Here is a 14,254-nt window from a genome sequence, read left to right on the forward strand (position 1 = left end):
AAAAAGTCGATCGGTTTTCGAGATATATCGATCCGAATTAACATTGGAGCCTTATGGGACTAAAACATATTCCATTTTTTGCCTACTTAAAAATGTCACGGGAACATGAAATGTCACTGACGGAAACTAGATTTTTTGGCCGATTTTTTTATGTGAAACATTTTGCCATATTTTGTTTATAAGTATTTTTTATAATTTTTTTAAATTTCCAATGCTTTTCTTATGGGCCTATCTTTGGATTTTTTTAAAACCAACTTATAATCGTTGTAGGAATAAGTCCTTAACTTATGAGATACTAGATTTTTTGGTTGATTTTTTGGTGTGGTCGCCTTTGCAATTTTTTGTTTAAAAGTATTTTTTTTAACAATTTAAAATTTCCAATGCTTTTCTTATGGGCTCACTTTGGGAATTTTTTTGACCAATTTGCAATAATCATAGGACCAATTCCATTTAATGCAAGACACTAGATTTTTTTCTTAATTTTTTGGCTATCCTTTGATATCCACATGTTAATCGAACTTCGAGTAATTAACGATTATGTATTTTCATTGAATTTGCGACTCCTACAACGTTTGGTAACTTACAACACATCCGCCGTGAAGTTTGCATTCCCTCAACACACGATTTTAAATTTTTCCGAATTTTTTTTTACCACTTCCCGACGTGGTACGGACACCAAATTCAGGTGATTGACGTCTTTCTCGTGCCCCTACGCGCCGCTACCAGGAGAACGCAGAATATTTAATTTTAAGGGGTGACACCGTCGAAAAAGCATGCTTACACTACAGCTACAGAGCCGAAATTTTTATCCAAGGTAAACGATGCCGCGTTATACAGAACAAGCACTTTAGGTCCCCCGAAAACCCCCTGTGACCCCCCCAAAAAAATAAAAATTACTTAATAAGTCGTATATTTCGTTTACCATTCATCCCAGTTGTATCGTTTTTATTGATTCCGAATGGGAATTGTGTCGGCTATATTTACCCGTCATGTTCAATTATCCTGCCCCAATTACACACCCGCAATAAAACTTCAAATTTTTAAATGTACATTTCTTAACAAAATAGTAGAGTAATAAAAGGGGTTCCAGGACAAGGACAACTAAATCCGATTTTTTTAACCACTTCCCCATAAGGTACGGCTACGAAATTCACATTAGTTATGCCTTATTACAGCGCCTATGCACCGCTATGTGGAGAACACAGAATTGGTAATCTAAATGTGAGTAATACGAGAAAATTCATTGTTCCCCTACAGTTAGATCGCTGGAATTTTTACTGTAGGTAGACAAAGACCTTTTATGCAAGAAAACCCCTCGATATTTCACGTGGCTTCCAAGAAGACCAGGGTAAAAATTATTTTTTTTCTGTGAATAGCATGTTCTTCGGTGTTTTCGCATATTTTAGCAGTAATTCCCTTCTCCTATGACTCATCCCTAAGGAATTTATTTGGATGATTGCGACCGTTGTCAGTATACTCATAAAAAACCCCTGGAAACCCCCCGGACCCCCTTCAAAACATCGTCATAAGCTAAAATGCCACAATCACGGCTAGCATGCGTCTACATTCAGCCACATTATCCCCCGGCAGCCTTTGTAAACGATCGGGGAAAGCTGGTAGCACGCATTGCTCTGTGAGGAGTGAAAACCCTGGCGGCGAAGCTGCCCCCGCCCCAGGAACGACGGGGACATTCCAAGGAGTCAGAGGCGCGGAAATCCTCCGAGAACCCTCGGGCGGCAAATCCGCTCCAACACGTGGAGCAGCCGAATGGGTGTCTTACGAGGGGGGAGGGCGCCGATAACCCTTGGGCGGCGAAGCCGCCCAAATACGAGGAACGGCGAAGCCGTTCCGAGAAGTCGACGGTTCGGGGGGACACAGTAAACCTTGGGCGGCGAAGCCGCCCCATCACGCGGAAGGGCGATGCCGTTCCAAGGAGTCGACGCCTCGGGGGGACACGGTAAACCTTGGGCGGCGAAGGCGCCCCATCACCAGGAAGCTTACGGGGGAGGGCGCCGATAACCCTTGGGCAGCGAAGCAGCCCACAGACGAGGAACGGCGAAGCCGTTCCGAGGAGTCTACGGCTCGGGAGGACACAGTAAACCTTGGGCGGCGAAGCCGCCCTATCACGTGGAAGGGCATTGGAGCCTTAAGGGACTAAAACATATTCCATTATTTGCTTACTTGCAAATGTCACGGGAACGTTAAATTTCACTGACGGAAACAAGATTTTTTGGCCGATTTTTTGGTGTGAAACATTTTGCCATATTTTGATTAAAAGTATTTTTTATAATTTTTTAAATTTCCAATGCTTTTCTTATGGGCCTATCTTTCGATTCTTTTAAACCAACTTTAAATCGTTGTAGGAATAAGTCCTTAACGTATGAGATACTGTATTTTTTGGTTGATTTTTTGGTGTGGTCGTCTTTGCAATATTTTGGTTTAAAGTACTTTTTTTTTACTTTTTCAAAATTTCAATGCTTTTCTTATGGGCTCACTTTGGGAAATTTTTCGTCGACGTCTAGGGGGGACACTGGTAAGCCTTGGGCGACGAAGCCGCCCCATCACGAGGAAGCTTACGGGGGGAGGGCGCCGATAATTCTTGGGCGGCGAAGCCGCCCACAGGCGAGGAACGGCGAAGCCGTTCCGAGGAGTCGATGGCTCGGGGGGAAACACAGTAAAGTAAAGAGGAGTCGACTTCCCGGGGGGACACATGTAAACCTTGGGCGGCGAAGCCGCCCCATCACGAGGAGGCTTACGGGGGGAGGGCGCCGATAACCCTTGGGCGGCGAAGCCGCCCATAGACGAGGAACGGCTAAGCCGTTCCGAGGAGTCGACGGCTCGGGGGGACACGGTAAACCTCGGGCGGAGAAGCCGCCCCATCACAAGGAAGGGCGATGCCGTTCCCAGGAGTCGACGCCTCGGGGGGACTCGGATGACCCTTGGGCGGCGAAGCCGCCCACAGACGAGGAACGGCGAAGCCGTTCCGAGGAGTCGAGGGCTCGGGGGGACACAGTAAATCTCGGGCGGCGAAGCCGCCCCATCACGAGGAGGGGCGATGCCGTTCCCAGGAGTCGACGCCTCGGGGTGACTCGGGTGACCCTTGGGCGGCGAAGCCGCCCATCCACGATGAACTGCGAAGCCGTTCCGAGGAACTAGCGGGTCTCCGTCACAGGGCTACCTCGATATCTGGGCGGCGAAGCCGACCCCTGACGAGGAACAGCGAAGCCGTTCCGAGGTGTCGAGGGTGGGACGGCGAAGCCGTCCGGTGGGGGCAGCCGGCGAAGCCGGATGCGGGGGGGTTTTAGGGGGCGTAGCCCCCTAACGAGCGCGCGCAGCGCGGCGAGTCTTACCTATATACAGCCGGATGTGTGCCTCACTCACTCACTCATGGATACAAACTCTAGACCACTTCTAGACATGTTGGAGAGCTGAAATTTGGCAGGCGTGCGGGGAACCCGAAATGATTCGGAGGAAAAATCCGAAAACCGGAAGTTTCCGCCACGTGTCGTCGCTAGGACGACAAAATGGCCGAAATCGCCCTTTTTCCAGGGACCGTGTTTCCGTTTTTATTTTACTGCGCGCAAACCGTACGTGCTACACGAATTGTTGTTGTACATTTAGAAAGCCAATAAATGCTGCCACGTACTTATGTATTGTTTTAAGTTAATCGTTAAGTTTAACGTCGCCAAAATGGCGTCCAAAAAATGATTTTTCCGAAACATTTTCATATTTTCCGCTGTTATCGACCTAATTTTGGGTGTTGCACAACCAAAATGATTACTATATCTGCTTACATAATTTTCCATTTAACTTTGGCAACAATTTGTTTTGTCACCATTGGTTGCCGAGAAAAAAATTAAAATATGCCAAAAATCACCAAAAAGTACAATATCCAAATGATTAACACGAGATTTCGTCCAGTTTTACACGACTGATTTCGTTTAGACTTAGTATACACATAAAGCTATGCATTTTGTTTTAGAATATTAAAACAGTTTAACAATATTGCTATCCATCAACCAGCAAAAAATGAAAAAATGGCGGACACTTCCCATTTTTTCCCGGGAGTCCGTTTACTATTTGTCGTTATACAGGCGATGCATTTCCATCACACGGACCGTTGTTGAATATTATGAAAGCCAATAAATGTTGCCATCTAGTTATGTAATTTTTTAAGTTAGTTTATAAGTTCAACGCTTTCAAAATGGCGTCCAAAAATTGATTTCTCGGAAAATATTTCGTACTTTCCACTGCCGTCGGCCTAAATTTGTGAGTTGGACATCGAAAATGATTATTATATATGTTCATAACATTGTCTACGAAATGAAGGCAACAATTATCTTTCGTCGTCCTTGGTTACTCTGAAAAATATTAAAATATTCCGAAAATCACCGAAAATTACGACTTCCAAAAGATTAACACAGGCATTTCTCAATTTAAAACCTCACCGATTTCATTCAAACTTTGAAGTTACATACAGCTATGTATAATTTTTCAGAAAAAATAAATATTTAATAAATGATTTTATCGATATTACCGCGAAAAAATAAAAATGTCGGGCACTACCAATTTTTCCGGGGAGACATTTACTTTGTATTGTATTACTCTCGAAATATGGATGTCATAGAGGCAACTTCTCTTAGATATGATAGGAAATGGATGTGACCATATAACATCGTCATCTTCAAACCCCCTGAAACCCCCTACAAATTAAAATTTGCATATAAGTAGCCTTTTCGGGTACTTTTCGTCACAATGCCGCTGCTTTTCCAAGCCTTACCACTCACCGCTACGGATTTGATGTGGACGATTGATGACCCCTGGCAGTACAAACCTGTAAACCCCCGGGAAATCCACATACCTCCCCCAAAAAATAAAATTTTGTATTTAAGTCTACTTTTTGGGTACTTTTCGTGACTAATCCACCGCTGGTTCTTACCCCAACGTCTCATCCCTACGGCAATTATGTTAAAGGATGTTGACCGCGGGAGTACACACATATAAACCCCCGTAATCCCCCTGAAATCTCCCCCAAACGTAAAATATGCCATTAAGCCTCCTATTTATGAACTTCTCGCAAACATTACGCCGTACTACCCGTCCCCTCTGAGCTCTTGATCCAGAATGTTTGGTGAAGGCGAGCCACCGTAAACCATTCGGGAAAAAATACCAGAAAACCCCCGATCACCTCCTAGAGCCTCGCCGAAAAAATATTTAAATTCGCCTTTCCGAGTAAATTTCGTCACAATTTAGCCGGTGCCACTACTACTTATTAAAACCCCCGATAACCCTGTGAAACCTCCCAAAAAATTTCTAATAAATCGCCTCTCCGGGTAAAAGAATCGTCAGAATTCCGCCTCAATTTCGGACCCCTAGGACTTATCAGCACGGAATTTATGAGAAAGTTTTGTGACCACTGGTTTAACACAAGTATAATACCCCGGTATTCCGTTGGAACCCCCTGCAAAAAATGAAATACTTTCCATTAAGTCTTCTTTTATGCGTACTTGTCGCAACTATTATGCCGCATTGCACTACCCTTTACGATCATCGCTACATAATCACTGTGGAAGATTAGTGACCGCATGTATAACACATTGAAACCCTGAATCCCCCTGGGCTCCCCTCTCGGTGGGGAAGATCATTTATGAGGACTAAGCGGAGTAGCCGCGGGAGGCTCTTCATCCCCAAGGCGGATAAGACGTTCCGAGGAGTAACTGGCGTAGGCGAGGGGGAGCTTCAGTAACCCCTGGGGAGCGAAGCCACCCCGATGTTCAAGCGGCGCAGCCGCTGTGGGCTACATCCACCCCTAGGCGGCGAAGCCGCCCCTCAATCGAATAACGGTGAAGCAGTTCCGAAGTGCCCTCGCCCTCTGGGTGGCTATGCCGACCCCAGACGAGGAACGGCGAAGCCGTTCCGAGTATTAAGCGGGGTAGCCCCGGGGGGGGCACACTCAACTCCTGGGCGGCGAAGCCGCCCTTTAGCGAGGAACGGCGTAGCCGTTCCGAGGAACGAGTGGGGCGCGTCCCTACCCCCTGGTCGGCGAAGCCGGCCCCTACCTGAGGTGAGATTATTCGAACTTCATAAGTCTTCGAACGACCACAAATGTAGACGGCGAAGCCGGAAACGGGGTTTTTAAGGGGCGGAGCCCCTTAACGAGCGCGCGGAGCGCAGCGAGTTCATAATATACAAATTCTTTCGTTTTAGAAATCCCAGTTTAGACATGTGGCAAAGGTCCATTTTAACCTGCTTTAAAAAAGGCCAGATTGGCGCCCATGCGATGCCACTCCACATGATGTCACAGGGACCTAGTTTCTATATGAGTCGATAGGAGTTTTACATCGTCTGAGATTAGCAATGCATACATGTGGCACAGAGCTCAGGGAAACATCCCTTAATGATCACCTATTAAAATTGCCTAAGTTCGGAAAGTTTCCTTTGTTTGATAGGGGAATAACAATCCTTGTTTAAGCCAAGCGCTACCTGCTAGGAGGTACTCTGCTACCTGCTAGCAGTCTGCATCACAGTGGCTCACATATCATCGCCACAAGGTCACCTCACACGATGGCAGCGGGAACCAGAATGAAGTCACATGGGCTTTTCCCATCATTCATACTTAGCTGTCACATTTTCGTGCGCTTGAAAATTTTCACTTCATTTAATCGCAAAAAATAGATATTGTCATTTAAAAATCCAAAAGTGTTAAATGCGTACTCCAGAGGTAATAATCTTTCGATTTAGGCAATAAAAAATTCAGTAAAACCTTTCTACATCGTAATGGAGGGGACCAAAATTTGGGCAATTTGATGTATGCAGGTTCACTATAGAGAGGTTTCAGTGGTAGGCAACATTTTTTCATATCCTTGGGAAATGAAAGGTGTACAGTCTTTTAAGCCATTATATTAATATAGTTAAACATGTATGCATGCATAGGTAAACAGATATTTACAATTTAATGATTAAACAAAGATAAAAGTAACTTGTTCAAGAGGCCTTCTTAGAAAATAAATTAGTTATTGAGTTTGCTTAAAAAAATTTTCAAACTCTTTCGAAATAATGTTTTCAATTCCATGAGCACTTTTTAAGGTCATTTTCACTATAAATAAATCACTAGCTGTTTTCGTTAATACCTTTTGACCTAAGAAATAATTCTCTGGTCTTAGAGTTGTAATTAACTAATAGTGTTCGGAGGAAAGTACAATAGTTTTATATTTCTAAACATAATTTCTTCATCCTCATATTTCACAGCCTGAGTTATTTTTATTTATGCAGCCTAGATATACAGTTTCTTCTGTTTTTTCTCGGTTTTTTGAAATAGATTTCAGGGTGAATGATGGCATTCCAAAGGTCACTGCTATATCTTTCTTCTGACTGCCCTCTTTGATGGCTAGGAAAATTGCTAATTATGTGGTAATGTCAAGCAGTTGCCTTTTATTTCTGGAATCCATCATCAGCCTATGATGAGTTAAGTAATTTTCATATGTTATGGCAAATAATTGAAAATACTCCTTATAAAATCTTTCAGAAAATTTATTTATTATTCTTATAACATGTGACTTGTTAAAGATTATAAAAAAATTAATAAACACGTGACTACTGCAAAAAAAATAGACAAGAAATTGAGCGTAATTTTCAAAATTTCGTTGAATTCCCTCTCTCCAAAATACAATGCACGTAGCGTTCCAAAGAAAAACTCAGTCGAAGGCACACAGAAATGCTAGTTCTGCATAAGGAAGTGATTTCTTGGTGAGAATGCTGGGCGAACTACTTCAGAATGTGGCGGCGATGGTAAAAAAATTTCAATGCCCTACCGCGTATCAGCTAGTTAGCTGTCCTTCACCTACCGTTGTCGTGCAAGGATTCATTCAGTATTGCTAGAACCAATTCCGATACCCGGACTCCCGATGGAAGAGTAAGATTTCGCGGCATAAATACGCAGGCAAGACATATGACTGTTGCTAAGTGCAATAAATTGTAAACTACCATCGTTCACGAAAGCATCGAAAAAATTACCAAGGCGGTAGTAAAAAAGTGCTACGCCGGGAAATATGGGAATAAAATAATTGTAAAACTGTATTTGATTTATTTCAAGTCGCGGTGTATTCATGAAATATTTTCATTTTGGAAGCGGAAGTAGCAATGCGGTTGAGTAATGCAGTCTCCATGGATGGGAGTGAAGTTGGTTGAAATATTTCCGCCAGCAAGTGATTCAGGGTGCGCTGGTTGCCTCTTTTATTAACTGAACATAGTATGTAGGCACTTGCATGAAAATAAAGCCATAAGTAAAAGAAAGCAAGTGCTATCGCGCGATTTTGTCCATGATTCGAGAGAAAAGGACGTGTTCCATCTTCATTTACTGTCACTTAATGTGATTACGATAGTTGGATGCCTTTTTCTTATTTACTGTCAGGTATGCTCTCATATGGAACAAAATTGCCCTAACTAATGGTTATTGTAATTATTTAAGGTTTATAAAAAAAATAAGCCTGAAAAATTTATTGCTGAAAATGTCATTCCATGTAGGTAATCGCGGCTGCATTAATGGTCTCTAGTGGTCTCGGTACGATTTGCGGAGGTAGTTAGGCCATCTCAGGGGTGTCTTTGGTATGATGTATGGAGGTTTTACGAGATAAAGATGGTCACTATATAGAGGTTTGCCTATAAATATACATGTAAATCTGATGGGACCAGAGGGTTGGTACGAAGTATGGAGGTTTACGATGTAAAGAGGTTCACTACATAGAGGTTTTACTGTAATAGGAAACCACCCAATACCTGTTCAGATGATGGTGTAGGCCTAAGGTGTTACTGACCATGGTTAAGACCGCAGCTGGGTGAACAATTAAGTGATTGATTTTCTTAAATAAATACGGAATCTTCTAGTTATATAATGGACCAAAACAGAAGAATTGTTGCTTCGTTTACACAGATATTTACTTTGCAAAAGGATTGCACTGTGCCAAAATATAGCCTTTATTCTTTGCAGCACAGGAATTATTACTGTTGAATAAAAACTTTTGGGCTATGTCACCGTGTCAATTACTGGGATGGCCTAACATAACCGACCGATTCTGGTCGCTTTCTCAAGGGTGACGTGTACCCACAGAAGTAATAAAGAATCAGGAATTATAACCTTTGTAGGGTTGGTAATGTTATTAATGTATATCGCTTCCATGGACAGTGGCTAGTTTTCCATTGGGTTATGGAATTACTATCTGCTATAAAAGTAGCTCTACATTCGGTATGTATCATCAGAAAATGAAGTCAACGATAAAAATTGTATAAATGATTACAGGAATGGCACAGTATTTAAGGCACAGTTATTCAATTTAGAATGAACATTATTCAAAGACTGTCTCATTGTTCAAAGAAATTACAAAGTGTTCATTGCTGTATATGTGTGGATGATAGTTCTATATTGTAAAAGAATGGTGTATTAAAAGAATATTGATTCTTATGTGCATTGATTAATGAGTTGATTCCTACTTTCAGCATATGTTTACAGAGGACGAAAAAGTGATTGGTAATTCTGAAATGACCAATGACTCTATGACTGAGGCTATAGGTGAGTAAACTCTAGGTCTTGCAAATATATGTGCGTGGAGAGGGTGTTGTAACTTTTTTGAAGCATGAAGAACCTAAGTTAGTCATCCATGTGTAACTTTTGTTTTATTTAGTTTACATGTCACTTAAATATGAGAGAATGTTTATCTTTACATTTGTGTGGTCTGGATTTCTAATAATATGAAATGTAATGTATTATATTTGTAAATGTAATGTATTTAATATAATGAATTATCACAATTTCCTTTAACATTTATGTACAGTAGAAGTCCTTTTAATGTAAAATATTTTGTTCGGCTGAAGTCTATTGATATTTAACTTGCGCGACCATTGGCTAGTAAAATTTCATATTTTAGTGACATATTGCATTTATGGCAGTGAAAGATTCGTATAAGATCTGCACTCTAGTCCAGTCAATGAACTTCAACAAATGAGTTCTTTATGACTGGTGTTATAGACAAAAATTTCTAATTATTAATGATCCATTATGAGTGCTTAGCATGAGAAACCAGTGCCTGTACAACTAAGGGTGGTATTTGCATAAAACATGTGGGTGGAATTCAGTGAAATGACTGAATGAAATTGTTTCCGACTTCTTTTGGCAGAAATGCGATACATCCATGTTGAAATACATAACACCGGTAGTACTTTCCACCCATTTATGCACTACTCCACCGCCTACTTTTTGCCTAGTTTTGACACTCAAATGTCATTCTGAATTCTTTCTGGCCTGTGTCTATGGAAGGAAAACGTTTTCTGTGCTATGGGTAGCATGATAATATTTTACATCTCTCCGCATGGAGTTCTTTTTTTTTGGGGTTGAGTTACCCTGGTATCCTTTTTCTTGTTATTTGGGACCCAGCCGGTCCCTTACTCCAACCACTGGAGTGGACCGTAGAACCCTTTCTTAGCACGAATCCACATTCAACTCATTGCATTGCTAGTGCAATTTTATACAAAATATTGCAATTGATAAAAAAAAATTATTCTTCCAAAAGAAATACTAGCATTATATAGGTATTTTTGAATTTTAAATGGATGTCTAGCATTAATTACAGCCAAATTAGTGAACACAATGTACTGAGAGTGTAAGTCCATAAGTGGTATTATCATGTTGAATTTATAAAATTAGCTTGAAGTTTGTAATGCACAGTCTTATTCAATTATTTTTGTAGGCATGGCAACTGCTTGGTTAGGTGTAACAGTGAATCATGTCAGAAAATACTTTGTAACAGAAAGTAAGTAGATATATTATGGATTTCAGAAATAAATACCAGAAGACAAATCAATACTGCTAAGTTGCAGCACAACTCAATTTTAATAACTTGTGTGTTACAGTTTGCTGCTATTTATTAAAAAAATGATAATCCCTAATATTTCAATATAATTATGTGGATCTCATCAGGAAGTTGATCAGGAAATGATTTAGATGGATATCATATTCAACCTGGAAAAATGTAATTGCTCCCTTTATGACTTTTTAACTGTTATCCTCAAGCGGACAAAAGGAGGAAATTATTTAATTTTTAAGAAATTTTATTTTTTTATCAAATTTACCTCTGATTGTTAACTACGCTTGATTCATGGTTGATGCATTCCTTTTTCAACAAAAATGTGGTGTGAATTTTTAAATAAAAATGCATGAATTGTGGCCTCTTCCATGGCACACGTGATTTCCATTGCTAAGTACTTTATGAAAAATGTTTACTTATTGGTGTGAAAAGTAATATGTAGCTGCTAAAAGTAAACATATTGAAAATCTGGAGCAATTTAACATTAGAGGAATTATATTCCTTAAATATTTTGATAAGTGTTGTTCTCTCACGTAGAAGGATTAGGACAGCATTATTTTCTCCTCAAGTATTCTCAAAAGAAAAATCTATGCCATTTTAAATATTAACTTAAGGAACATTACGATGTGTATAATCCATAACCACTGAACACATGTTTTTGTCTTTTAAATGGATATTTTTTAAAAGGGCGTGATTTCATTTTTCTTCAGCAATTTCAAGCTTGATATGAGATAATTCTTGATGCCTGACTTTTCTTTTTGGACAAAATTGTAGTTTATTGAAACTACCAAAAAAGACTGACTTCTGATCTACTTGCAAAGGAATGAAAGGAAAACATTATTCTCTCCTTAAGTATTCCTAAATGAAAAATTATTTTTCATTTAAAATATCAGCATCAAGAACATTACAATTTACATAATACAAAATTACTGAGCACACATTTGTCTTTTGAATGAACAAATGTTTATAGGGGATGATTTCATTTTTTCATCAACAATTTCAATATAGTGATTATTATGGATGCCTGCCTTCCCTTTTCAGACATAATTGAACCAATATTGAAATTTCCAAAAGAGAATGACACCTTATTTGTGTTTAGCAACCATCAAAAATATAAATTTAAGGGAATAGGTTTCAATCTATCAAATGGTTTTTAAAAATTAGATCTGTGGGTCCTAGATTGTAATATGATTTTCTTTTCTAGGGCTGTCAACTCCTGACCAAGTGCTGATAGAAACAACACCAACTTCACACCTGCTGGCTGAAAGAAATGTATGGATTGACCTTAACGATGATTGTATTGGTTCATCAGCCTCAGTGACACACATTCAATCCAAGACTGAGGCATCCCCATGTGGGGATGGAACGAATGTGATGGATAAAGATTTGAAAGAAGACAGTGCTCATCATGCTGACAAGGTACTGCCTAACTCAATTCCTGATGATGGACACAGTTATATGGAACACATTCCAGCATCTAGAAACAGTGGAAATGGAGCCACAATGACTGTTGTAGGGGATAGAAGGGATGCACCAAATATCACAGGCAGCCTTAGGTTGATCAGAGTCAGTGAAAACAGAAGAAGTGGCATTGAGGCAGAAATGGAAAACAAAAAAGAGATGAGTTATTGCTTCATCAAAAATCCTAGAAATGGTAAAAATTCAAACGAAAAGTTATATTATTGCTCCCACTGCAGATATGGGTTCAACACCAATGATGATCTGATAAAACACATGGAAATTCATTCTGGTACCAGCAATTTGGATCCTAATGATGAATCATCTATGGGAAAAGATGAGTCTTTCACAGTCCCCGCATCAAGAGAAGAAAGTAATAATTCTTGTGAGTCGTCCACCTCTGAGACATTGACGGGAATCAAAAGGATAAGATGAGGGGCGATGCAAAAAGTAAATGCGCCTGTGTTAGAAATCTGTGGTGGAATTGGAGAGAGGAAAACTGCGGACCGAGTGGGAAGTTCTGATGGGGATGGGAAACCATACACGAAGAATATATCCTCAAAGTCCACCAACTCTTGCGCGAGAAACCTCAGAAATGACACGCTAGGAGGCGCAAAAGGAGGGCCTTTCAATTGCAGCATCTGCAACAAGTCGTTCCCGTTGAGGAGCGGTCTTGGCAATCACATGCGTTCGCACAAAGAAAGAAAACGTTATCCGTGTACGATCTGCAGCAAGTCTTTCGCTTCGAAGTCTCGCATAACTAAACACTTGCGCACACATACGGAAGAGAAGCCTTTTTCATGTGGTGATTGCATGAAGTCTTTCTCTCTTAAAGGCAACCTCAAGAAACATTTGCGCACCCACACAGGGCAGAAGCCCTTTTCATGCAATTATTGCGCAAAGACTTACACTAGAAAGGAGAAACTCATCCTACACTCACGTGTACACACAGGAGAGAAGCCCTTTTCGTGCAATTATTGCGCAAAGACTTTCACTAGAAAGGACAAACTCATCCAACACTTGCGTGTACACACAGAGAAGCCTTTGTCATGTAATTTTTGTGCTAAGACTTTCACTAGAAAGGACAAACTCATGCGACACTCGCGTGTACACACAAGAGAGAAGCCTTTTTCATGTAATTATTGCTCAAAGACTTTCACTGGAAAGGACAAACTCAACCAACACTCGCTTGTACACACAGGCAAGAGACCGTTTACATGCGAGATTTGCAGCAAGTCTTTTGACTCTAAGTCTCTCATTACTCAACACATGCGCACGCACACGAAAGAGAAGCCTTTTTCATGTGGTGATTGCATGAAGTCTTTCTCTCTTAAAGGCAACCTCATGAAACATTTGCGCACCCACACAGGGCAGAAGCCCTTTTCATGCAATTATTGCGCAAAGACTTACACTAGAAAGGAGAAACTCATCCTACGCTCACGTGTACACACAGGAGAGAAGCCCTTTTCGTGCAATTATTGTGCAAAGACTTTCACTAGAAAGGACAAACTCGTCCAACACTCGCGTGTACACACAGGAGAGAAGCATTTTTCGTGCAATTATTGCGCAAAGACTTTCCCCAGAAAGGACAAACTCGTCCAACACACGCATACGCACACAGGATAGAAATCTTTTTCATGTTATCACTGCACCAAATCTTTCAATGGAAAATAAAGTCTCATCGGACACTTCGCTACCTTGGTTTGACAAAGTTCATTTTTGCAAAATTTGGTGTTTTCACTCAAGATAACTAAGTTTATGTTTCTCTGTGTGTTGCACTGGTTTTATTCCTCTACGTAAAATAATAACAGATTTAGAACAGTTACAAAGTTCCAACTGCAAGGAGAAAAAACTAATATTTGGTGTGACAAGGTTCTAACTGCATTTTACTTATTTTATTACTCATATAAACATAAAAATATAGAATAAATAACATATTT

The 14,254-nt window shown here is 40.5% G+C and overlaps 1 protein-coding gene across 1 annotated transcript in view; it reads left to right on the plus strand.

Moving 5' to 3' along the window:
• Positions 1–13,737, plus strand: part of LOC124172566 — a 28,243-nt gene extending 14,506 nt beyond the window's left edge. The window contains exons 4-5 of the mRNA XM_046552008.1: positions 9,493–9,565; positions 12,061–13,737. Of these exons, the coding sequence (XP_046407964.1) occupies positions 9,493–9,565; positions 12,061–12,749 (762 nt within the window). The 3' untranslated portion in view covers positions 12,750–13,737. The remainder of the gene's footprint in view (positions 1–9,492; positions 9,566–12,060) is intronic.
• The last annotated feature ends 517 nt before the right edge of the window (positions 13,738–14,254 follow it).

Source organism: Ischnura elegans (assembly GCF_921293095.1).
Source record: "Ischnura elegans chromosome 13 unlocalized genomic scaffold, ioIscEleg1.1 SUPER_13_unloc_1, whole genome shotgun sequence".
NCBI lineage: Eukaryota > Metazoa > Arthropoda > Insecta > Odonata > Coenagrionidae > Ischnura > Ischnura elegans.